We start from the raw sequence: 27,077 nt of genomic DNA, 5'->3' as shown, positions 1-27,077 counted from the left end.
GAAAAAGAGGGACCCCTGCTACCCAGCCCCAAAATTTTACATAATTTAGCATGACGAATAGCTCAGTGGAAAGGTCCTAGCAAGGAGTGAGTTGTTCGCCTGTGGAAGATGCCTGCCATCCAGGGTCAGGCAGAGAAACAATACCATTTGGTGTTTGTACAGCACCTTGCCCAATGGGACCCTGGTCCATGACCAGGCTCCTAAATTCTACAGCAGTGCAAATAACAGGTCCATGTAATTTCATTAGACACCTGCACATCTGACCTTTCCAATACGAGGCAGTGTTCTCTCTAATTGTGTCCCTCCGTGGGCAGAATAATACTACATGCACTAAGGCATATGGGGATGTGCACCACCCCTAGAAACACAGGCTGCTGGCTGTGGGCGCTCTGCCAATCAGCCGGGTGGCTCAGCTTACGGGGAACAGTTTGTGACCAGTTAGATCTTGACACAAATAACAGGCGAGTAATGAACTGTCTGAAGATCAGCATCACCAGTTCACTGAGGAAGAGGTGGGGATGGGGTCAAACCAAACCAGAAATACTCATCACGCTTGACTCAGCAGAACACTTACGGGTGTGCCAGCTCTTAGCACAGGTGCACTCTAATGTTGGAGCCAAAGCACAGAATTGGGTGCTGGGCTGGATTGGAGCCTTCACAGGGAGCTCAGCCTGCTCTGCTCAGGGCATTCACATCCCTGGGGAATACGCTGGCAGGCAACAGTCCTGCACTGGTTCCCTGGGGAATGGGCCGACTTGGCCACCAAGGTCTTCTCCAGCCGGGCTGCCTCTGCGCCTGTGTAACGGGGTGTGACTCACCACCCTGGCGCCTCTTGCTGGTCGCTCGGGAAGTCGCTTTTCAGCCTCTGGAGTGCCCTGTCCTGGTGGTACCCACTCACTGGTACCCATCTGTTTGTTCTCCACCTTTTATCAGGACCTGTAGCCCTCCCAGAACAGGGAGGCTTTCCCTCAAGGTAGTGCCCCACACTCTGGGGTCCTGCCCTCCTAGGGAACGCCAAACCCCTATATACCCGGCTTTTCTCCGTGACCCACTGCCAGTCTTCATCTAACCACCATCTGAAACGGCCACTCCTCATTGGCAAGGGGGTGTGGCCTTGCTGCCCTGGTTGGCTTCCTGCTGCCCTGGTAGCCCTCAGGCTCTGCAGCCTGTGGCTTGCCAGCCCAGAGCTTCCCCAGCTCTGCTTTTCGTTAGGCAGCCTCTGTAGCTTCCCTAGAAGCCAGGTCCCTCCTGCTGCACAGCTGGAACAAGATTGCCTCAGCTGCTGGCTCCCAGGGCCGCTCTCTGCCAGGGCTGGGTTTAACCCTTGCTAGGCCAGTGTGGGGCAGATGCCCCATCACAGCCCGTAAAATGAAGGGTTTGTAAATCCACAGAGTGGGGTGGGCTGAGCCCAGTCGGAAGCCATCCATCACAATATCTTCCTTAAGTTGCCCGCCAATTTCAGCCACGCTCCCTCGTGCTCCTGCCCTGTCAGCTTTGGCAGGCCTCCTGCAAAGCAGTTACTGCTCCCCACAGAGCAAACTGCTGACTCAGCAGCACCACCGGGCAGTCCTGAAGCTTCCCGAAGTTCTGAACTGTGGATTTCCTTCCCTGCCAGCAGCTCTGGCCCCTTCCCCAGAGCCTGGCAAGGGAGGTTTCAGGCTCTAGGCAGCAGGCAGCGACCCCCCCTTAAAAAAGCCAGGATCAGGTGTCAGAGAGGCTCCTTGGCATGTAGGTTTCCAAGGAATGGGAAGCTACTAGGCAGAACCCTCCTAAGATGGTCGAGGCTGTGGTCTTTCAAGGCTGCACAGCCTGGCAGCCAGAATCTCTGCTTGTCGGGCATAGAAGCCGAGGCCAAGATTTACCTGCTGCTCTGCAAAGGAGAAAGCAGAGACCATGGAGCCTTTGCTGGCGCCAGACAGGTAAAGGGCTCCCCCATCTTCTGGATTAACTTGCGGAGAAAGGGAGACAAACCCAGAATGGAGTTCTGTGGTCTGCACAGTCTCCGAAACAAGTCGGTTCTCAAATAAGTAGTGCCACGGCGTTGAAATCTGCTCTTGCTTGCACCCGAAGAGTTGCCCAAGAGCTACACCTGTTTAGTAGGGAGGGATCTGGCCATCTTGTGTGCACACACAATATACCTTTTATCCATCTTATCTTAAAGAGTTTTGCAAAGGAGCCCTGCTATTTTGAAGATAGGGAAACTGAGGCAAAAAGCAGTCAAGTGACTTGATTCAGATCTTTAGGTGGGTCAGTGGCATGATTGTGAATAGAGCCCAGTGCCTTGCTCTGTTCAGAGTCATTGCTGCCTTCTCTGTTCCTGTGTAGAGTAATACCTGTAAGGTTACCGGGACTTTTGACAGAGAAACTGTCTGTGAGAAGCTTATACGCAGCAGCTTGTTTCTCAAGGGTGTTGAGTGCTGTCATTTCAGAGTCTGCCTCTTTGTCACACCTAGAGGCTTATCAATAGCAAAACCCTGCAGTGATAGAGCAACTGTCTGAGGATCTCAAAGCACTTCGCAAACCTTCTGCCCATGGACTCAGCATGGGAAATGTCTGTAACAACATTTGCATGTAACATTATTGCTAGAGCTGAGTGAATCACTGATTCAGGGTGTTAAATCATAAAATTCTGATGGTAAAATTAGTCTGAAATGAAACAGATTTTTTTCCCTTCTCTCCCCACCCTGGCCCTTCACCTTCTGCTTTGTAAAGTAAAAATCACACTGGGTCAACCCAAACATATTATCAAACACAGGTTGAATTTCTCCTTTTGGGGTTGCTTCCAGTTCATTCGCCCTCCTTTTTAGTGAGCTAACCTTCTACAGCAAAGGCTGCTTGGAAACGAGAAGTCATTTCAAGCAGGCAAAATGAAATACTTAAACTTTGCCAGAAACTACTCACCAAATGCAAAGAGTGCCTTTTTACAATTTTTTTTTCAGCAAGTTACTAGACATCGAAATGTGCTGACAAGCTGCAGTGCCCTGATGGCAACCCACACTAGTGAGTGGGCTGCACAAATGGCTCTCCTTCATCAGTGGGCTGCAAGATTGTTGTAGCCAAGATGGTTTCCTGGGATAGGGTAGTGTTGCTGACTGCACTTGGGTACCTAGAATTTGCAGGGAGTGACGATTGAATCATAGAGGCACTTTGACTGGCTGTAGAGAGAGCACACCTCACTTCACGTGCCCTAGCTTTATGTGGCTGTCAAGTCAGTAACACCGGTAGGGGGAAAAATAAAAAGCTGTGTGGATGAAAACCATCAGAATCTGGCAGCCCTGTGCATGGGCCATAGTAAACAAAATGTCTCATGGGTCACACATAAAGCCCCCGTGGTCCACATGTGGCCCCCGGCCTGGCGGTTGCCCATCATTGCTGTAGTTGCTACCAAGGAGGAGACAGATACAGACAGAGTGTCACCTACTGATAGTACTCTGCAGTTGACCATGGAGTATGATGCATACTTTGACTGTACCTCTGTTTCTTGTGCGAACTACATGTTCCCTCTAATCTTCTCCATCCATGTGCAGGCTTTTTTCCTTCCGTGTGCAGAATAATTATGTGCACCGTGGCATGTGTGAATGTGCACCACCAATACAAACACAGAACCGAGCGGTGGGCGCTCTGCTAATCAGCTGGGCGGCATTTGGCTCTCTCCTGAGTGCTGCACAAGCACACACCTTGCTGGGAACACTGGTTCTAGACTCTAGGGCTTGGTGCAAACATGCAGCACAAAGATGGTGTCTGCCATAAACAGCTAAGAGTTTAAGTATATGAGGAGAGGCAACAGGTGCATACAGCATCTAGCTAACATAGCCACAGGATGATCATGAGATGGTTGTGATCAATATGACAGGTTGCCTAAACCCTGATGATTGTTTAGTGGGCAGGTGTTCACAGACAATGTGGTAGGTTTGCAGATTTTCAAGGTGAGCAATTTCCGTGCATAGGGGTTGGCATGGGAGATGCGCGTGGCGAGTGGGTAGTGAAGACTGGCAGCGAGGAAGTGAGGACGGATGACATAAGGTGTCCTATATAAGACATGATGGAAAGTTACGGCTGGCACTTGGTGTGGTGGAGAGGGTGAAAGTCAATGGAGGGACACAGAGAGGGATAGAGAATAAGACACAGAATAGCTTATTGCCTCTGTAAAAATCCATGGTACGCCCACATCTTGACTACTGTGTGCAGCTGTGGTCACCTCAACTCAAAACCAGATATCTTGGCATTGGAAAGGATTCAGAAAAGGGCACCAAAAATGATGAGGGGCTTAGAATGGCAGCCCTAAGAGGAGACACTCAAAAGACTGGGGTTTTTCAGTTTAGGAAAGAGGAGACTAAGGCTACGTTTACACTTACTGGGAATGTCGGTGGCTGCTACGTAATTTGAGCCACGCCAATTGTGTACTTAAAATCGATTTTGCAGCCATTTGATATTGACATTGGTCCCCAGCCTCACTGCAGAATGTCGACAGGAGCTCTCCTCCTGCTGACATATCTGAATCCTTGCAGCTCTCAAGGAGTTCCGAGTTCAGCACTGATCCCAGAACATGCCATTTTGTGCATGTGTAAAACAGCACCGCAGAAGATCGAATGTAAGTGTTTGATCTTCTGCAGGTAATGTAGACGGAGCCTAAGGGGGGATATGATGGAGGGCTATGAAATCATGACAGGTATGGAGAAAGTGAAAAAGAAAAAGTAAAAGTTATTTACTTCTTTGATTTTTTTTTCCACCCATGCGTAGGATAAATTTTGTTCTGTGCACTGAGGCATGTATAAATGTGCACCACTTGTAGAAACACAGGCTGCCGGCTGCGGGTGCTCTGCTAACTAGCTGGGCGGTATCTGAATTTCTGCTGGGTGGCCACCCAAGCACTCAGCTTCCAGGGAACACTGCCCAGATCCTCCGTTACTTACTAGTTATGGCCTTGATCCAAGCCCGTTGACATCACCAGGAAGAAGTCTGGCAATTTCAGCACACTCTGGCCTGCCTTTCACCTGTAAGGTCAGAGGACATAAAAGCAATGTAACAGGCACTCAAAAAGCCGACATTTTTATTTGCAAGTCCTCATTTTGAGCGCTACATTGTCCTTTAATTTTACCCTGGAGATAAGTACTGCTTTGACACTCACACTCTGCGTAGCAAACGGCACCCCTGCCATGCTCTTCAGCACAGCCAGGAGCAAAAGTGACTTACTAACCTGTTTTTATGTGTGTATAATGGGGGGTTAATTGTCTGGTTCACAGCCAAATCTGCTAGTTGGCAACTCAGGTCTCCTTTGGAAAAGGGGAGTCAGGAAATGGGTATTTATCCCAATTTTTCTGGGGTGAGCTGGCTACAGAGCTGTCTTGGAGCTGAGCATGAAGTCACTCTACTTTTCCAGTGGCATCTGTGTGTGTTTCAGCTCCACACAAATCTTCTTTACAAATCCCATGTCTTGAAAGACTCGTGCTTTGTCACCAGACGGTGAGAGGCTAAGGGAAGGTCTGTATTTCCCAGAGACCGATCCAGTCAGGGTAGCTTTTCTGGGGCTTTGAATTTGTGCACCTAGTGGATGTGCAAAATTGTAGCTCTCAGGGCTCCACAGCTTATCCGATTCTCATTCTCAAGAGAAATAAGGGAGGCTGATGGGACAGTTTCTCTCATCAACCTCCCTTTTGTGAGGACGGCCAGATAAGATGATCCTACATATGTCGATTCCATCTATGCAACACTCATAGCTGGAATTGCATATCGAGGATCGACTCTCAGGTCCAGTGTAACCTGGCCTAAGAGAGGAGGTATCCCAATAAGGGAGCGTGTGGAGTCAAAACACACAGGCTCTTGTCCCATCTCTGATATGGATGAATTTATCCGGCCTCATGAGATGCACCTGCTTCTGCGCATGGATAGGAAAAATTAGAGAGAACGCTGCCCTGTGTGTGCCTCAGTTTCCTCAAACACTAAAATGAAGATGATCCTTCTCTGGTAAGAGTGGTGTGAGAATGAGCTGACTGACAGCTTTGAAATGTCATGGAGAGTCCCAAGTAGAATGCACTGACCAGAGTGCTCATAAAGGATTACAACTTAACTGGAGCCCAAAACACATCCTGCCACTGATTGTGCTTTACGCCCAAGGACAAGTCACGGGCCCTCTCTGTGCCTCTGTTTTTCTTCCCGCTCTTTGTCCGTATGGTCTTGAAACAGGGTCCACCCACTTGTGAGCAACACTCTATGGCCAAGAGGGGCTCTGGGGCTAGGAGCTGACTAGCCCTGTCCATGGTGCTGTTGGGTCTTTGTACGAAGCTTGTGGCCAGACTGCAGCCTCTGGGCCTCACCCAGGTCTAAGTTCAGTTCCCACTGGGTGCATGGACCTGCCTGGGTCAAGCTCCCGTGAGGAATTGGCAGGTGCTAGCCCAGCCACTTCTTTTATGCTGGCCTGCTAGGTCCTGATTGGCTGCAGCAGAGACAGACGCTCTGTCCTGCCTGGAGGACCTCTTTTCTGCTCCTCTCACTGGCATGGGGTATGGCAAGGCCTCTGGACTCCTGTTGGGGGCATTGGGGCTTAGTCCACCCTATCTCAGGTCTCTTCAGGTTGCATGTTCTTGGGGCAGGCACTGCCTCTGGCTACCTGTTTATACAGCGTCTATACACTGGGTCCTGGTGTTCAGACATGTACAGTAAGACTAGGCACCAAGCCCAAGCAACAGTCTATAATTCCAGTGAAATAACACAAGTGCCATTTGCTTTGCAAGTTGTGTATCCTGTTGGCATAACAACCAGACCCCTAGGGCTTGTGTCCCATCTGGATTATTCCCCATTTACCCCACTGGTGTTTGACAGAACAGAATTTAGTGTTCAATCTAAAATCCCCATTGTCCCTTGCAAAAAAAAAAAAAAAAGAAAGTGACTCAATAACAGCAGCTGGGCAAGACTTTAGTCTCGGCTCTCTCCACCGATGCAGCATTCCAAGCTGCAGTGCAATCCCGGAGGACGAGGAACCGGCATAAAGTCAGCAATTAGAGCTACCAAATGAAACACCAGCACTGCTTCATGCAACAGCTGAGCAGGGCAGAGATGAAAAATCTCTCCCCCATGTACGGATGAAGCAGCAATCTGCTATAGACACCCTAGAGTGAGATGCAGCATCTCCTTTAGGCATAAAGTATAATGGCTAATGAGGTTTGATTACCTTAATGTATGTCTTGGCTTGGAGTTCACATTTCTCAATGTCATCACTAACTCGAGCATCCAGGGAGGTACTCAGGTTGTGGCAAGGACAGAACAGAAAGGTACATGGATACCATGATGAAGAGCAGGTAAGAAACTAGGCAACTGTGGGAGCTCAAGTCTTGTGAAAAATTTGGGCCTGAAAGTCTGAAGCTGGGCACCAGAAAAGGAGGCTGAGATTAAGTGATTTGCCCAAGGACATGCAACATGTCAGTGGTGGCGCTAAGAGCAACATCCTGCCCTTCCCAGTGCCTTTAGCACAAGCCTCTACCACGAACATGTGTCCCCTGGCAGCCCTGACTGACTGACATCAGTGTGGTTGCATGGGCAGGGAACAACTATTTGGGTTTGGAGGGCAAAATTTCCACAATGGAGCCTAGAGATCCATACAACAGATCCAGCTGACATGGATGAGGGCAGAAAAACACTGTTACCCCTATGGTTCAGCCTTCTGTCTCCACCCCCTTGCCCTTCCTGGTTCACTCTTCAAGCTGTTGTTTAAAGTCAGCTCGTTAAGCAGCTGACGGGAGGTAAGCTCAGTGGGGCAGGAATGGTCTTTATTCTGAGTCTGACTGGGTGCAGCACCTGGCACAGCGGGGCCCTGAGCCATGATTGAGGCTTCTCCACACTGTTGCAATCCAAACCATTGAAAGAGGGTGGCCGCAGGCAGGTGCGGTGGGGGACAAGCAGAGAACGGTAACAGGGAGGCTCTTCCACCCTCTCCCGCACCCACAGCATGTGAGATCTCTTCAGCTCAGAGGCCCTGCGACACTGAGCTAGGCGAGTTTACATGATCACATTCCTCTCTCGCCTGTTTTGGGCATGTGGCTGGCACTGCTTCGTGAGAAAACCCTTTAATCTCCTTCCCGCACCTACTGGAAGGGCAGCAGGGTGTGAGTGGGAAATTGCCTCCAGAAGGTAAATATTGAAGTGCCGCCGTTCTCCGGGAGCAGGCTCTAATTAATGATATTATGAGTAATCACCCGGCTTGTCTGAGAACCTATTTACAACCCTTTATAATTGATAAATGCGTGAGTTCAGGCAGAGTGGTGTGACAGCCCCCATCTCCCCCCCTAGCTCTTGGTAAGGTCTCATTAGCCTGTCAGGCAGATGCAGGGAGCACCAGCAGGGCCACCCCTCTCAGCTGCCACCCACACGCATCAGGCTGTTCCGCATGAGGAGGAGCCAGGCAGGCGTGGGAGTGTCTCTATTTGCTGCGATGGAAAGCCGTGTCCTTGTAGCATGGATGTTACTGAGGAGCCAGGCAACCGTGAGGGGAAGTGCACAGGCCCAGAGTGACAGAAGGGCTGAAGTGTTTGGTGTGATGCTCTCTGGGCTCAAAGGTTGCCTTTCAGAGATTTCTTCTGCCCCAAACATCTCATGAGCTGTACAGACCAGACAGCTAGCGGGTGGCAGGTATGGAGAAAGGAAGTGACGTGCTACAGGCTACCCAGACGATCAGTGGCAGGGCTGGGCAGAGATGCTCTGTCTCTTGTCCGCTGTCCTAGGCTTTTCACAAAGCTGCCATATCAGTCAGCTGTAGGACACAGGCAGGACCATTACTGGGCTGTAAACTGGTGCAGTCCATAGGCCCTGATGGCTGAGGCAGAGATTTCTAAGTTACTAGTGAATTTGGATGCTCTGGTCCCACTCATTGTAGTGGCAAATGGATACCCACGTGCTCTCATGCGGTGTTGAAAAGCTGCCTTGGCCTTGGTTCTCTGAATTCTCTCCACTTCTCTGGTCTCGTGGTCCATGAGGTGTCCAGGACTTGGCAGGTGCAGCCGGGCCTATGCCAGATACTGGGGGCCGGGGAGTCCCTCTGCTGGGATTTTGCCTCTTTCCATGTGCAGCCTGTATTGCTGAATATGCCGTTACAAATGGGGATCCAGAGTGCAGATCCTTTCTCTCACTCAGGGCTTTCTTGGCCATAAGGTTTCAGGGTATCTCCCTCCTATCAAACACAGGATGTTTCCCTGGCTGTAATAATATTGCCTTGCAAACAGGGCATTTCCAGACGTGTAACTAACAGTGAGACATTATAAGCCAGAAGTTCTGGTGATTTCAATCCAGCTCTGCCAGTTGACGTCAGTGGAATGAGGCCAGTGGCCCCTAACCAAGGTCACCATTTTAGCAAACCCACATGCAGTGCTCTGTTATGGAGAAGAGATGGGGCAATATGGAACCATAATTAGGAATACACTGGAACCTGGACCTTGTGGATGGGGATGCCAAGTGGTTTTAGTTTGCTGCTGAGTTTGTCTTTAATATAATCCAAGCACAGGACATCTCTGCTCATTTAGATCTGCTCTGGTTCTTGCTCATAGTATTCACCGAGCATTTACTGGGACCTATTAACTGGGACTATTAGACCCCAGTGTGCAGAAGGTACAGCAATGAAAGGGTGTAAATTGAAGCAAGTTTGTTACTTTAATTTACGTCCTCCCTCAGCAGTGTTCCTTCTAATTTTTCCACCCATGGATGGTATAAATTTTGTGATGTGCACATGTGTGGATGTGCACCACCAGTAGAAACACAGGCTGTCGGCTGTGGGCGCTCTGCCAAACAGCTAGGCAGCATTTGAATCTCTCCTGGGTGGCCACACAAGAGCTCAGCTTACAGGGATCACTGTCCTTCATGCACAGATGTTACAACTTAACGCCCTGCCTGTCGATCCACTATTGCCCTGCACCGGGTATCCTCATTCACACCTGCCTGAAGCAGGCCTAAGATGCAGGGGTGCTGATTTGCTGTTTTTTTTTTTACCCCTGTGGATTTCCATGCCAACACAAGGTGCAGAGCATTAGTGAATCAGTCCAGGGAGTCCAATACATCCACTCCTCACTGTTCCCAAGCCATGGGCCGCTACCACAGCCAAGCCAAGCTATTGTTCTGCTTCTCTGCAAAAGACATCGTCAGCTCCACAAAGGAAAACAAAGAAAGTGCTGGCTGTGGGTGAAACTGCCGCTTTAAAAACATACAGCTGCTCTGGTTAGGTCTGTGGAATGGGGCTATCGCATGAGAGCACCTGCCCGATCACTTTCACCCTTTGCCATTTGCGGCTGTTTTTCTTGAAAGAGAAATATTTTTCCAGACGCAGCCTCTCTCTTTTGTTTTAAAGCAGCTTCGCTTGGCAGGGAGGGAATCATTTACCTTTCCCTGGAAGATGGATGCTTCCATCCCCTCAGATTTTAAATATTCATGGGTTGGAAAAGCAATATCCATTAGGGTGTTTGGCAGCCATTTCAGAGCTGCCTCATCCCCCCCGGCTTGGTGAATGGAAAGCCAGACGAGGCCTGGCTCCTGATGGGCAGCATGACAAACTGGGCTAGGAATCAGGAGACCTGAGTTTTGTCTGCCACTAACTTTGCAGTGGGACTACAAAGCGAGAAGGGACCAGTGGAATCCTTTAATAGAATCCTAGGACTGGAAGGGACCTCGAGAGGTCGTCAAACCCAGTCCCCTGCATTCCTGGCAGGACCAAGCACTGTCTAGGTCATTTCTGACAGATGTTTATCTAACCTGCTCTTAAATGTCGCCAATGATGGAGATTGCACAACCTTCCCAGGCAATTTATTCCAGTGTTTAACCACCCTGAGAGGTAGGAAGTTTTTTCTAATGTCCAACCTAAACTTCTTTTACTGTAATTTAAGCCCATTGCTTCTTGTCTGACCCTCAGAGGTTAAGGAGAATAATTTTTCTCTCTCTTCTTTGTACCACCCTTTTAGGTACTTGAAAGCTGTGATGCCCCTTCTCAGTCTTGTCTCTTCCAAACTAAACAACCTCAGTTCTTTCAGTCATCCCTCATATGTCATGCTTCCTAGACATTTAATTATTTTTGTTGCTCTTCTCTGGACCATCTCCAAATTAGTCCTGAAATGTGGTGCCCAGAACTGGACACAGTACTCCAGCTGACACCTAATCAACACAGAGTAGCGTGGAAGAATTACTTCTCATGTCTAACAACACTCATGTTAATACAGGTTGAACCTCTTTAATTCGGAAGTCTTTCATCCAGCAAACTCCGTAATCCATCCTGGTTTTAGTTACCCAGACGACCACTTATCATGGATATGGACTAGTTTCCCGTGGTCCCATAAAGTTTGTTTCTAGCCACCTGTCCTGGCTCTCAGTGGTCAGTGCTGTTATTTTGCTGTAATTTACCTCTAAATGTCTTCTAAGAGCCCAGTCAGCAGTGGAAGTGTTGGTAATGCGCTAGACAATATTGACTTTCAGTCGTCTGGCAAATTCTCTCATCTGACACTGGTCAGGTGCCGGATGAAAGAGGTTCAACCTGTACATCTTAGAATGATGTTCTTTATTTTAGCAACAGGGTCACATTTAGCTTGTGGTCCACTATGACCCTCAAATCTTTCTGCAGTGCTGCTTCCTTGACCGTCAATTCCCATTTTGTGTCTGTGAAACTTCTGACCTCCTATCTAACACAGGGCATATGACACCCCTGAATTAGCACTTGTTTGAAACAAAGCAGGTTTTAGAAAAACATCTGATCTTGATCTAAAAATGGCCAGTGCTTAGGAGCCTCACACAGCTCATGGCAAATTGCCTCTATAGTGAACTACTCATGTCAAAAATGTATGCATGAGTTCTAATTTGTCTTCAGCTTTTGTCTTGTTATACTTTTGGCTGCTAACTTGGAATTCCTCCTCAATCCCAACAAATTTTGGTTCTCCTTAGTGGTACCAATGCACTATGATCAAATCACCCACTTTCCTTCTCTTTGACAAACCAGATAGATTGAGCACTTCGAGTTTCTCATTGTAAGCAATGCCCCCCTCCTGCAATTATCCTTGTAGCTCTTCTCCTAAATGCTTACCAACCTTTCAATGTCCTTGAAGCACGGACACCCAGCTTTGAATTCAGTACTCCAGCAGCAGTCACGTGAGTGGTCACTTGCTTCCATTTACCACAACTTACACAAAGGTGGCGCTGTAACATCAGCTCACAAGTTATTTTCATTGTGGTGTGACCACTGCTCAGGCTTGGAAGACAAGCTGTGGAGTTAGGTTTTTTTTTTTAAAGGGCTTCTCTTTTGGAGGAGCTGTTGCAAACAGCAAAGGAGTGTGCTCTCTGCCTTTGTCTGTCTAACTGGTATGGATACTTTGAGGTGGACTTGTTGCCTGGAAGCAAGACTTTGGTGTTGTGCTGGGCCTGGTAGATGAGGGGGTTGCCTTCATGCTGTTCGTGACCATCGCTGTCCAAGGACTGCTGCATCTAGGGAGAATAAATAAGCTTCACTAGAAATTACACCCAGATCCACTGATTTGTTCTCGAACAGGAAATCAGGCAGCAAGACCACAGCCATCTGAGACTATTTGAGGTTTGTGTGTGTGATCAGAGCTGTACCACTGTGCAGTGCAAAGCTCCAAGAAGAGGGACCATTCCTGCTTTCCTTTCTTAGCTTGCTGCAACATCAGTACCTTGCGCGAAAAGGTTCTCAGCTCAGCATTAAATTGGTGATGGTCTAGAAATGTTGTGGCCCAGATCTTCATCTTATTTACAGTGGTGGGAGGAAGGGTTGCCCTTTGGAAGTCATAATTACTCTGGTATAAACAGCTGCAGAGTTTGGCCCATAATATGCCCCTTGGCTTGTAGTCACATGTGTATCTTTGCGATTGTGGCTCCAAAAGTTAATTACAACAGCAAAGATGCTCACTGCACCTGTGCAAAGACCTATTTACCCAATTAATGCTGTATAATTAATTAGGGTTTTTTCTTTAAAGTCTGGCTGTATGCAGCATTTCAAGTTTTTAGAATTTGAGCTATTCATGAATCATCAGTGTGTCACAGTAACATCCCAAAGCCCTGCTGTGCCAGGCACAGAAAAACACAGGCCCAAGGACCTTCCAGTCCACACAGGCCAGACAGACAAGTGATGGGAGAAAGGTGCTTTTTGAAAGTTTCGCCCCTTTATCCTACCAAATTCCACTTTCAAATGTGATTTAGGAGCTGAATTTTTAAGGAAAGTCTATGGCATTTAGTTTCTTAAGTGACTTCTGAAAATGTACCTTAGAGTCCTAAGTCACTTAGCCAATATTTTCAAAAAGCATCTATTGTTTCTGATTTACAAGTAAGGAAAATGAAGCCCAAAGAGATTAAATGACTTGCCTGGAGGCACACACGGAGTCTGTAGCAGAGCCAGCAGTTTAATACTGGTCTGAGTCCCAGTCTAATGCATTAACTACAGAACCATCCTTGCTGTCTTCCATGAAGCAAAAATAGTCTTTGGAGAGGTGGAATCCAACCTTCACCTCTACCCGCAAACCCCCATCTCAGTTCAAAAACAGCTGGAAGGACTTTCCTCAAACTTTGACAAGATTCTAAGCCCCAGCATGGAAAGTTACAGCCCAGAGAGCAATTTTTAACTCTCTGAAAGTTATAAGCTGCTGAAAGCGGTGGGTCCTAATGCAAACCGCACTGCAGTCCTCGGCCCCAGTCCTGTAATTGGGCCTGCACAGGCTGACTCCTGCTACTCCGATTGACATCACTGGAATTCTGCAGGATCAGGGCCTCATATGCTCATACTCCGTGACTTTGCCTAGCTCAGAACCACTGAGAGCTGTCAGCTGGTTTGAACATCAGGCCTGGCTTAGCTGTGACTGGTGAATGGCATTTGTCACAGAAATATTAAAGCCCTGAGAAGTGTACACAGAGGGGATTTTTAGTAAAGCAAGACCGTTGCGTTCTCAAGCAACAATTGGTTAGGTTTTGCGTTTTACGCGTTAGACGGTTTGAGGGGCATTCTTCTGTGTGTGTGTCTTGACAGTTAAAGCAAGTCTCTGCCCATTTCCTACCTCCTTCTGGTGACTTTTGAGGGTGAATTTGGAGAACGTTGGTAGTTGTGAAAGTGAGGAAATAGTTAGTGCCGGCAGCTGTGCAAGGAAGATCTGGGATAGCTTCCTCTTCCCCAGCCCCTGTAGTCCCACTGATTGTCCTTTGGTCATGACCTGTAGGCCTCTGCTGTTCCAGCTTCCCCTACCTTCCCCCAGCTCGGCTAATGCACCTCGCACCTGTTAGTCCAACCCTCAACTCCTCTGCACCTGTGCACTTTACTCATCTGTGAGCGACTATTGCTGCTCTAGCTCCAGACCACTCCAGAGCATTAATTCTTGCAGTGGTGCATTGTGGGCAGCCTTGCAGACGCCAGACTGAGACAACGGTACTTGTTTCCCCTGTGATGTAAGACAGTGCTGCTGTGCCTGAGTCTCCAGAGATGAAAGACTCACATTTCTAAACCACTGAGCCTTCAGATCAGTGCCAATTACTGAATACTGTCTGCCTGCACTGTGGTGCTGAAGGGAACTTGCAAAGATGGGTCTGGCACACCCAGTGTGGGAGAGGGGGCCTGCTACAAAGGCTCACAAAGGATGCTGGTGTGGCACGGATGGGCTGTTGTGATCAGCGTGTCCTGGGCAGCAGAGGTCAAGGGACAAGGAAGTGGCACTTTCCCTGCAGCTCTCTGTTAACAGCATGGCTGTAGGTCAGACTTGCCTTTGCAAAGTCCATTTGTATTGTCAGGAGCACAGACCCAGCGGAGTGCTAGGGACTTGAGCACAAGGCTTCAAAACACTCTTCAGTCAATCACGGCTCCCTACAAATAACTTTCAGATGGGAACCTCTCACCTGTGTTCCCTAGAAGCTGAGTGCTTGGGTGGGCACCCAGGAGAGATTCTGGTGCCACCCAGCTAATTATCAGAGCATCCACAGCTGGCAGTCTGGGTTTATACTGGTGGTGCATGTCCGGACATGGCTTTGTGCACATAACAAAATTTATTCCACCTATGGATGGAAAAAGTTAGAGAGGACCCTGCCCTCCACCTCCCCCCAAACACACTAGCAAAACTGCCCTTCATTCTATAAATGCACCCTCGTGGGTTGCTCCTAGTCCTACTGAAATACAGCCACTTCTGGTGTGGAATGAGGCTGTTTTTATCAGAGCAGAATAACGATACCCATTTTTTTGGGGGGGAGCGGGGAAAGTGTTGCCAACACGAGGCAGTTTGGCCAGGAGACTGTTAACAGCAGAACTTGGGGAGAGCCGGGGCCTTACAGGAGAACACTCAGTGACTAGAGCCCTACCAATTCACAGATATCCGCTTGAGATCCTCATCTGCGGATGTGGGTATCCACGGCTTGTCTTTGAGGATGCAGATACACATTTTGTACCCGCACAGCACTTTAGCGTTGTCGGGGGCTTGGTATAACTTCCTGCTTAAAAGCTAAATCTAGAGGCTGCACTGAGATCAATGCTCTGAGCCTGGGGAGTTCTTGTTTACAGCCTCCCTGGCCCGTGGCCTGTGCTCCAGCTTCATCCCCCCGGGGTCCAGGGGCCCAGGCCCAGCCCAGTAACAAGCCAAAATTATAGTAGGTGCAGAGCAGCCTGTTCTTTGCTGATGTCGCAGAATGTGCCTGCAAAAATCACTTCCTCATATTGCAGGTTTTTATCCTCCCCTGGTGATTTCTGTCACAAAGCAGCTGCATCTAAACAAGCTTTCCCATGCAGAGTCCCTCGCCTCACCCTGCTTGCCCCATGCAGGCTCTTTCAGCCAGTGCTGGTTTCTCTCCCCAGGCCACATGGCCATGACACTGAGGGCAGTAGGAGCAGAACGGCCTCGGCTGCGGGCAGATCGCTCTGTGCCAAGTCAGAGAATGCTGGGGGAGAGGCAGCTGTAGGGCTGTTAAGGGGCAAAAACAACTAGCCCCCCGCAAGCCCAGAAGGCTGGGCCAAAGCATCCGCCATGTCGGAAATATGAGGAATAGCAGCTGCAGCTCCTGCCACCTGAATAGCGAGCAAAGACCACAAGGGCTCCATCCTTGTGTTTGCTGTCATGCCTGCTCCCAGAGCTAGGCCATGCTGTGATGCTCTAAAGCTTTCCTCTCCGCCCTAGCCAGGGGTTGCTCAGCTCACCTGTGGGGTTGCTCCGGCGGCCTTGACATGGGCTCCATGGGATAATCTAACCTAGGCCTAGGGCATCTTGGCACCTGGGAGCCTCCGACTTTCCCATACAGGGAGGCTGGCCTAATGGTAAAGACTCAGGGTTAGAATTCAGCCCTGAGTCCAATTTCTGCTCTGTCACAGACTGACCATGGGCCTGTCACTTCACCTCTGTGCAGCAGCGGCAGGCCAGGGAGAGCAATCCCCCTTACTAGCCTGTTCCCCAGGAAAGGTTCCCCCAAAACGGGGCAACACCCTGTAGGCTGTTTGCACATCCCAGCTCCCTTCCCAGCTGTGTCGTTCACCTGATCTGAGCAGACACCACTCGCCAGGGTGGCTGATTTTTCTTTGCACGGTCTGGTCTATTTCCTCCGAACAGGTGGGAAGACCCCTGGGCTGCATCCTCCCACTCCTGCACTTGGAAACAAGGCGGTTGCGGCAGGAGCAGAGTGTGCCTAACAGAATTTTCCCTTGGTCTCCGTTCCCTCCCCACACAGCTGACCCACCCAGGAATCCCCAAGACGGAGACCAAATAGCTGACCATGTTTAACGGGGAGACAAGCTCCTCCTCAGCTAAAAATGTGGTCCGCAGTTCCAGCATCAGCGGCGAGATGTACAACCTTGAGAAGAGCAATGGCAGCAACGCAGACTCGGCCAGCGTCACCTCCAACAAGAAGAGGCGCTCCAGCCTCGGGGCCAAGATGGTGGCGATCGTGGGGCTGTCCCAGTGGAGCAAGAGCACCCTGCAACTCAACCAGCCCGGTAAGAGCCAGGGATTTGTGCTGGTGGGAGGGGTTGGGTTGGGAGATTCCACATTTCCCACCCAGCTCCCTGTTTATCCTTGGCTGCAGCTCTGTATTGGAACCACCCAGCTCAGGATCAGCTGCTGGCACAGGGCATGCAAACCCAGCTGTCCTTATGGCGCTGGCACTTGGGAAGTGCGACCATGTGCCCAAGCCATCTGCCTTTCCCTTCCTCTGCCAGAATAGAGCTCAGTTGCTAAGGGTTTAATTAGGGAAAATCCTGTTCTATTCCATCCCCTCTGACCTCAGTCAGTATATCCACGGGGTCAGTGCTGGAGAACAGGCCCAGTTCACCATCCACTGCTGGCCCATGCTGTGTGGCTTTTGCATCTGCCCTTGCGAAGGGCTGGTAGATGCCTGGTGGGAACTGGGGTTCTGTGGCCATCCTAGGTCTAGTCTCTTCAAACCAAACCCCATTGAAACAAATCAAAATCTTTCCATGTACTTCATGGGGCTCTGGATGAGTTCCCTCATTTCTTCCATGCTGATCCCACCACCTGAGACTGTGAGCAAAGTTTTCAGAGAGGGCCTCTCAGGAAAGATGTCCCTGGTCACCAGAGACACCAAACTCCCAGTGATTTTCAGTAGCACCGAGGTGTCTCATGGCCCTTTTGTGCTTTTGGAAAGCCTATGCCCTAAGTGATTTAGGCGCCTGTATAGAAAATGGGAAATGACTGCCTCGGAAGGAGTACTGCAGAAAGGGAGCTGGGGTCATAGTGGACTACAAGCTAAATATGAATCAGTGTGACACTTGCAAAAATAGGCAGACCTCATTGTGGGCTGCATTAACAGGAGTGTTGTGAGCAAGACGTGAGAAGTCATTCTTCCACTCCCCTCTGCACTGATTAGGCCTCATCTGGAATATTGGGTCCAGTTCTGAGCCCCACATTTCAAGAAAGATGCAGAGAAATTGGAGATGATCCAGAGAAGAACAAAACAAAACTGAATGAAGATCTAGAAAACACGACTGATGAGGGAAGACGGAGAGAACTGGGTTTGTTTAGTCTGGAAAAGACAAGACTGAGAATGGATATGATAGCAGTTTTCAAGTACCGAAAAGGGTGCTACAAGGTGGGAGACAAGCATCAGAGGGGTAGCCGAGTTAGTCTGTATCTGCTCCACTCATGCATCTGATGAAGTGGGTCTTTGCCCAGAAAAACTTATGGTCCAAAATATCTGTTAGTCTAGACGGTGCCACAGGACTACAAGGAAGGAGAAAATTGTTCTCCTTGACCTGTGAGGATAGGACAAGAAGCAATGGGCTTAAATTGCGGCAAGGGAGGTTTAGGTTGGCGGTTAGGAAAAACTTAATAATTATCAGGGTGGCTAAGCCTGGGGATGAATTGCCTACAGAGGCTGTGGAATCTCCATCCTTGGAGATTTCAAGAGCAGGTTAAACAAACATCTGTCAGGGATGGTGTAGTACCTGGTCTTGCTGTGAGTGCAGGGGGCTGGGCCTGATGATCTTTTGAGATCCTTTCTAGTTCTAGGATTCTGTGACTGACATTGATTGAAATTTAGGCTCCTGAATGCTTCGGTCACTTTTGAAAATGGGACCTTGGGTTCCGATCCTCCATATTGAGGCACCTAACTCCTATGGATATGAATTTAGGTGTCCAAGTACCTTTGAAAATCAGATCAATAGGCTCTTTGGGAACTTTGAAATTCCTCCTCCCTCCACACCATGCTCAGCCTGCTAGGTCTGATGCAGGTGAATTTGAAATGCAGGGTACTGGGAAAGAGTTGGAGGACAGAAGTCAGAGGCAGTTCTCCCAAACCCTTCCAGAATTGACACTGGGGGAAAAAAAAAACCAAAGTAAAACCTACCTTTCACCTGAAAGATCATGATTCCTCTACCCAAAGGCCCCCTTCTTCCAGCCATGGGGCACTGCATGGAGCAGAGGTGCAGATCGCTGGTTTTTAATGTGGTAAGATAAATGGAGCCAGTGTCGGGAGAGTCGGCAGCTCTGATACTAAAATCAGGCTGGGGATTGTGGGAGGGTTAGGGTTACACACACATTGTACCCCTTTCACTATCCTAGAACAGTTAAAGTTCCCTGAAGAGTGACCATAGCTGTGCAAGTGTAGAGTTGCCTTCTACTCATTTAGGCTGTTCCCCAAAGATCAGTGAGGGGCAGCCGGTGGCCCACGAGCCTCATACGGCCCATTGGGGTTCTATGCGTGGCCTGCAAGACATTTACTGTTGCCCATGTGCAAGGCTGCCTGTTTCCACTGGTTTCCATCTGCATAGCTTTTTTTCCTACCCATATGACTAGAGGTACATGCACGTAAAGCCAGCAGCCCAGACATTTCCACGCCCCAGACAAGCAACTTGGAGCAGCTGCTGCTGGGTCATGTGCATCTGAACAGGTGCAAGCCGAGGGGAGGGGTACTCCACATGCTACCTGTTCTTCAAACAGGACAATGGGTGCTGCAAGATTTTGCTGGGGGAGGGGGCACCGTGGGAAGCTGTTCTCCCCCACCCCCCAGGCTCACAGCTGTTCATAAACAGAGCCCTACAGCTGGCTGCTCTGAGCAGTGTCCAGGGACAGGGCAGCCTGACAGAGGCTTCTGCTGTGCCTGGAGGCTGTATCCAGTGGCTTGGGGGACCAGATCTGGCCTGTAGGCTGTATTTTGTCTGGCCCTGATGCATGCATGGAAGATGTGCATATACCCGCAGGAGTACATTTCCTCCTGGTGGAGAGCCACTGTTCTTGGTTTGGTACAGACAGAGTAAAAGACAGCTCCTAGTCAAAGAGCACTGCTCATGTTAGCTCTGAAGAGTTTTGCACCCCATCATTAAAGCTGCATTTCTGCTGAAAACTGACTTTTTCACAGGGCTTTAAAGTTCCCGTGCAGAGGCAAATTGCCTTGGAAATCAGTATGGTGCATTAAGAGCTGGGGCAGAACTTATGCGGCAAATTGGAACTCAGATAAATATGGTGCTAAACCCTCAGCCTGTCCCACCCTCAGAAGGCAAAACCCTGTAGAATTCAGTGAGAGCTTTGCCAGCAGAAGGCCTGAGTAAATTGCTCAGGATCTGGCCCTCTGCAGCTAGTTGCAGTTGTTTCTTCATGAAACTTTAATATAAAAAGTGCTAGGAGAAGGAAGATCCTAATTCAGAGGAGGAACTAGTCATGGTTTCTGGCTATGGGAATTTTTAAGTGCCTGAAATAGATCTTAAAAAAAAAAAAACGCTGGAGAGCCAATTTTAGCCCAGGCATTTTCTCTGAATTCTTGCTTTGTAATTTTGGTTCTCATTCGCATTTCGTGGTTCAGCAAAGTGTGGGATATCAGGAGAAGGAGTTAATTTAGAGCCAGCAAGCCTTGCACAGCTGAGATGTTTTTGAAGGGTTGTAATTATCCCAGTAAGCTCAGCAAACAGAGCATCCAAAAATGAAGCTGGGCGAAACCCTACCCAGAGATGAACAGAATGTAAACCTTTTAGGGTTCCCTAGAACTGAGTGAGAAACCACCTAATGCCCTGGCTCCCACCCTGAGGTCCATGAGGGTATTGCAGGGAGTCTATGGAAAAAATAAATAAATAAATAAAAATAATAGAAAATAAATTTTAAATAAATAGCAAAGTTACAATCTATTATTTTTAAATTAAATCTCTTCTGAGGATGTTATTAATTGATGTCTGGAAATGATGGTGGTGGCACCTTTGTGTGACGAGACGATCGAATTGTTGTGATGTCAGAAATGAGAACGCATTGTTTTAAATGTTAATTATTTACTTTTCCTCTTCATTCAGTGAAGTGAACAGAGCGGCTGGGCTTTAGTGGGAGTCTCCGAATGGTTTGGGGGATGATTGGAGGCCTAAATATGGTTGGAGGGTAATTGGAGAGTCTGCACTAGTGAGAAGGTCATTGGTGTCATGAATGCAGAATGGATGCGCCTGCAACTTTTGGCCGACAATTCACAAGGCCTCCAGCACTCCGCAGCCCTACAAGTGCCTTCCAGATAGTAGATCTAAACCAGTGACACATGCACACATAAGCCTTCCTGAATAGCTGGCCCTGTCTCAGAGCACTCACAGAGGGAACTCTGCAGGGTGTCTCAGAGATGGGCAAGAAAGCTGCAATTGACCAAGCATCAGTCAACAGACTGGGGTGCGAGATCTCTAGCAGAGCCAGCCCTTTTCTGAGAGACCTGCTCCTTCAAAGGGAGCAGTTTATGCTGGGCCAGAACATGCCTGGGTCACTGCAGTGGTGGAGAGGGGCTGGGCCAGGGAAGGGGTAAGAGCTGGGGTAGGCACTCCCCTCACTCTGTGAACACACTGCTGGTTTCAGCACCATGGACAGGACTCAGTGACACACAAGGCACAGCAAGGGAGATGGAAGTGTTTGCAAGCTCTACTATAGGGAACTGCTGGAGACCAAAGCCTAAATCCCCAGTGGTATTTAGGCTTATGGAGCTGGGCCTGGCCCCCTAGGGAGGGCTGATTTAGTGCAAAGGGGGCACCCGTGGCAGGTGAACACAACCAGCCTGGGCAACAGGATCCCACTGAGGAATTGATGTGCATTGGCACCTGACCTATCTGGAGAAAGTGATGGACAAGATCAAGGAAGAGGCAGAAGGGGTACGGTGCACAGGAAGAGAATTAACAACTTGAGGTTCACGGATGATATAGTTATTGTTAACGAAGATGAGGAGAAACTAGCGAAAATAGTGCAGGTGTTAAATGAAGAAGGGAAGCGGTACGGACTGAATGTGAACGTCGACAAAACAAAAACAATGGTATTTGGAGATAAGGAAATAGGAAGGAAGATCAGATGGTATTGAACTAGAAAATGTAAAGAAGTTCACATAGCTGGGGAGCAACTTAACGAATGATCTAGACTGTAAGAAGGAAATAGCGACTAGAATAGCAAAAGCAAGAGCGAGTTTGAAGGTGATGGAAAAGCAAAGCAATTAGCTTAAGAATGAAGCTGAGCATCTTCAAAACGTGTATTCAGCAGCATGTTTTACAGATGTGAGACATGGGTGATAACGAAAGATTGGAAAAGAGGAATATTGGAGTTCGAAAGCAGTTGTTATAGAAAGATTCTGAGAATAGGATGGATGCAGAAGGTCACCAATGACGAATTACATAGAAAGATACAGTCAAAAGAGAACCTGCTGCAGAAGGTTATACAACGGAAGCTACAACTATTTGGACATATTTGCAGAATGAATGACAAATGAAAAATCAAGACCCTGGTATTCGGCATAGTGGATGGTTCGAATAGGAGCGGCAGACCCCACAGAGAATGGGTAGACGATATGGTAGATTGGTGCAGATTTAGTCTACAGAAACTAAGCCACTCCGCACTAGACAGGGAAAGATGGAAGGAAATAGTGAGGGAGGCATCAGACACCAATGGGAGCTGAGCCCACAGTTATTGATGATGATGATGATGACCTGACTTATTTGTCTAAGCACATGTGCTTGTCTTTCCCACACAGCAACACAATCTGTGTGGGACAAGAGAGCTCTGGCTGCCAGACCCTCCCTGCAATCTCATGCTTTGTCCCACATCAGCAAGGACACCTTTTCCCTGAGGCTCTGGACTGAAATGCCTACACCAGAAAAGCTAAACACTACCCATTGACTGTGATTGACAGGAGCTCAGTTGTCCCGGTTTTCTCCCCTAACCCCTAGAGAGCTGTCAATTAGAAACCACCAGTGGCTGCACTCTGTCCAGCACCCTCAATGTAAAACCATCACACCCCAATCCTATTTTGGCCCCTGGTTGGCAGCTCCAGAGGATCCCAGGGCTGAACAGGCCTTGGAGCAGGGCCTGCGCTCTGGAGCAGGGGAGGGGCACACAGAAGGCTATGGAGTAGTTGCTCAGCTGCCTGGGGTTTATCTGCTCAGGGCAGGCAGGGAGAAATCACTACCTGGGCTGTTGGTTCAGGGCTCTTTTCACCAGCACTAGATGTTTTCTCCACCACAGCCTGCTGCTCTGGTTTTTCCTTTAAGCCCTGAGGGCAATGGTCCCTCTAAATTTTCCCATCCATGTGCAGAATAAATATGTGCACCAAAGCCCATGTGAATGTGCACCACCAGTAAAACACAAACCCTCGCTCTGCTGATCAGCTGGGCAGCATTTGAATGGCTCCTGAGTGGCTGCACAAGTGCACCACTTACTGGGAATGTGGCCTGACGATGCAAGAAATTGGGGATGGAGGCAAGAGGTGTGGATGTCTGTACTAGCATCCCACTAGTATAACCTGCTGTGTTGATGACAGAGTTGTAAACTCAGAGCATCTCTCAACTCTTAATTCATTTATCCTCCCAGAACCTCTGCACAGGAGGGCAGAGACATTATTGGAAAGACTAAGTGATGTGGTCAAGATTACATACAGGGAGTCTGTGTCAGAGCATAGACTCAAACCCAGCTCTCCCAGATCTGCCACTAGTTCTCTAACCATTGGGCTATTCTCTTTCTGCTTGTTGGATCTGTCTCTCATCTAGTAACGAGGCTGGGGGAAAACTGAATTGGGGAGATGGGCGCAGCTGGGGAATCTGTGTGCTGCACTGTTCACATGCTCAGAAATGCTGCGGCTGAAACAGAGGAGGCTTCACCTTGGGCATCAAAACTGCCTAGAAGGGGGCTAGAAAAAAGTTGGGGCTGTTTATGGTGGAGAGAGGAAACAAAACTATTGGACCTTTTCCTCCTCTGCTGCGAGTGCTAAGAAAGGGACCCACTGGAGGTTTGCAAGAGGCTTACTTTGAGCTTGACTCAGGTCTTAGCAGTGCATTTCTGATGAGGGAGAGGTTTCCACTGGATTGTCACCTAACGCCAACCACGTCTACTCCGCCAGCCTCTGCTGGGTTTGATCTTGCAACCTGGGTGAGAAAGATTTTTATCCCATTAATAATTCCCTAGCTTAGCCAGGCTCTCAGACCAGTCCCCCAATCGCTGAGGTTTGAGATTCCAGTCTTGAATACTTAAGTAGCCCCAACTCCCACCTAATGAACCATTGAGGTGTAAGTATCTCCCCAGGGTGAGCAGCAGTCCCTGTAAGCCAAGCACTTGGGTAGCTGCCCAGGAGCTATTCAGGAGCCACCAGCTGATTAGCAGAGTGCCTACAGCCAGCAGCCTGTGTTTATTTTGGTGGTGCACATCTGTCCATGCCTCAGAGCATGTGACAAAATTTATTCTGCACAAGTAAGGAAAAAACTTAGAGGGAACATTGAAGATGAGGGATTTCTCTTCCCCTGCTTCTGCATGAAATTCTCTGAGCTGATCATAATGATCCCTCAGAACTGTAAGAAAAAAAATTATGGCACTGCAGTACATAACCCATGCAGAGGCCTTTTAGTCACTTTTATCTGTTTCCTTGCTCATCTCCACTTAAAAACGGCTCAGATTAAAACAACATGAAAGAGACCCTGAAAGCATAAAGAGGGGTCCCTGCAGCCTCTTGCTCATATTAGTAGCAATCACCCCTGCGTGGATTCCCATGCATGCTGTCTGTACGTACTAACCCACATGAGTGAGGCTCGCAAAACCAGGGCCTAAGTTGATCAGACAAATGTGATCCAGCCCAGGCAGCAGTCTTGGTGCCTTTCCAAACACACCAGACAGAAATCAAGTTGTCAGAAATGGCAGCTCCTGGCTGCCTTTCCCATCCTTTCTATTGCTTGCCCTCCATCCCACAACCTGCCTCCTCCTGCCATCATGTTCTGACCTGTCTGACACTTGGCTGTAGCAAGGATGAAATTGGACAGAGAAAGGGCAATTTAGTTGATCAATTAGTGTCACATCACTGAATATATATCACAGGCGCTAACCCTCCACTACACCTCCGGGGAGATAATTATGAATAATGAAATTTTCCAATTTGGGCTGGAAATGTTTCAAATGCCAGAAAAGCAACAGGTGGACTGGGAGATAAATTTGTTTTCCTGCATTTATTTGCTCATAGAGGGCTCTAACGAGCTGCATGGAGCCCCCATCATCTCTCAATCCCATTCCACATCTTTACCCATTCCACTGATGGCCCCGCCCCCAATTCATGAATGTGGGGCAAGAGTGGTTCATGTCACAACAATAAAGCCAAGGCCACACATTTCCCACAACTACCAATACCCGCCCCTTCCGTGATAAAGCCTGCATTGGGCTGATCCAGAACTGGGCTGATCAGCCATCAATGGACTTACAAATGGAAGGGTGACCTGAAGACATCCTGCTTATTATCGAGTGACCGCCGAGGAGAAGCAGGAGGCTGCAGCCCTGACCCAGCTGATTACATCTACACCCAGCTTGTGGGGTGTGTATTTAGGGGCCCAGGTGGCTGATGAGTCACTGGCCAGGCCTGCGGGTAGCTGGGGGATGCCAGAGCCAATTAAATCACCAAAGGAAAGGCAGAGCATGAACCGGCTTGGGGGGGGGGGCGGGCAGATGGAGAGGTTTCCATGGCAACCAGTGACTGGACCATGAAAAGCTGGGGGGAAGTACATATAATATGCTGATGAGAACTAATGTGGGTGCATCAGTGAGGGATGGCCTGGCCTTCTGCTGCCACAACGTCATCTGGTTTGCTCGTCATTGGCCCCACGGGGCTGCCTTGTTTTTTTTGTGGTGTGGGCTCATTCCCTCTGTCTCCCCACCCCTCTGCCTCAGGCTGCAGTAGGTAAGGGAAACCTCAGCCCCAGCCCCACTTCCTGGCTTTCTCCTGAAATCTGGGCAGCAAGGAGTCCCCTCAGTTGGAGAGACTGGGGGCCAAATACCCTCTGACGCAACTCCATTTGCACCAGCAGAACAGGGGGCCTGGGCACCAGAGTCTGAGGCTTTGTCTGCAACTGGCCCAGTGCCCCCAAGTGCGGGAGGCCAGATTCATGCTAACATGGCCTAACAATCTGGGCATGGCTCTGCCTGCAGAGCTGGGTTCCCAGGCAGCAGTACTGCTCCGCTGTTGCCAGCAGTGGAGAACAACGGGCAGCAGATTTTGATGGCTGAAATTGCAACATGTACGACTTTTAAAACTCTATGACTGTGAAATGGACGGAAATGGGCTGTGAATTTGGGAGGGTTTTAATTATGAGCCACAGCTGAACTCAGAGGACTGAAGCGAGACTGGTTGTCTATGCCTATGGTACAGGCTTGGTATAGAAGCACAAAATCCTAGGGCTGGAAGAGACCTCAGGAGGTCATTGAGTCCAACCCCCTGCTCAAAGCAGGACCAAGTACCATCAAGACCATCCCTGACAGCTGTCTATCTAACCTGCTCTTAAATATCTCGATGGAAATTCCACAACCTCCCAAGGCAATTTATTCCAGTGTTTAACCACCCTGACAGGAAGTTTTTAATCACCCTCACTCTTCTCTTCTGTAGACTAAATAAACCCAAATCCCTCAGCCTTTCCTCATAAGTCATGTGTTCCAGCCCTCTATCGTTTTTGGTGCCCTCTGCTGAACTCTCTCCAGTGTGTCCACATCCTTTTTGTCCCGGGGTGTATGCGCCTGGGGGGACCATAATTGGACACAATATTCCAGAGGTGGCCTCTCCGCTGTCGAATAAAGTGGTACCAGCCCCCTGCGCTTGGGTGAATTTTGCCCTAGATGAAGGGATAAAAGCACCCCCCTCCCCTAGCAAAAGTCCAAAGAACTCTGACATAAATGTTGTCCCCAACCCTTCCAGAACACACCTCCCTGCCAGCACCTGTGTGCCTCTGTGGCGCGTGGGCTGCCCACCCACTCCAGCCCCCAAGAGCAGAGCAGCAGCCAGCCCCCTGGGCGGCTGCTTTCACGTCACCCTGACGGCTTCTCAGAGCAGGTTGAAGAACCAGCCGAATCCGATTCTGAAGGAGGCATGGCCTGGCTGAACAGCCAGCACTCCCAGCCCTGCTGCATCAGGCGGTGTTCTCAGTGGCTTCATCCCAGCACAAGGGAGGAGATTGTGGGGCTGGTCATAGGGGGTCCTGCCACATTTCAGGCAAATTACCATGGCAACCCTCACCGGGAAGATGCTGCACAGAGGCAAAGTCAAACTGAAAGAGAATGGAAGGGGTGGGGTGAGGTGAGTGGAGATTAATTTCAGCCCAGATTTTTTGGGGGTGTCCTCCCACATCTCTCTCTGGCTCACACACCCCTCCTCCTCGAAGAATGATCAAATGC

The 27,077-nt window shown here is 49.2% G+C and overlaps 1 protein-coding gene across 1 annotated transcript in view; it reads left to right on the top strand.

Annotated features, from left to right (window-relative positions):
* RIMS3 (regulating synaptic membrane exocytosis 3) overlaps positions 1 to 27,077 on the top strand; it is a 55,428-nt gene that overhangs the window by 17,224 nt on the left and 11,127 nt on the right. Inside the window, exon 3 of the mRNA XM_074976415.1 lies at positions 16,660 to 16,924. Coding sequence (XP_074832516.1) covers positions 16,705 to 16,924 — 220 coding nt within the window. The 5' untranslated portion in view covers positions 16,660 to 16,704. The remainder of the gene's footprint in view (positions 1 to 16,659; positions 16,925 to 27,077) is intronic.

Source organism: Carettochelys insculpta, chromosome 24 (genome assembly GCF_033958435.1).
Source record: "Carettochelys insculpta isolate YL-2023 chromosome 24, ASM3395843v1, whole genome shotgun sequence".
NCBI lineage: Eukaryota > Metazoa > Chordata > Testudines > Carettochelyidae > Carettochelys > Carettochelys insculpta.
This window is presented reverse-complemented; position numbering and strand designations above follow the sequence as displayed.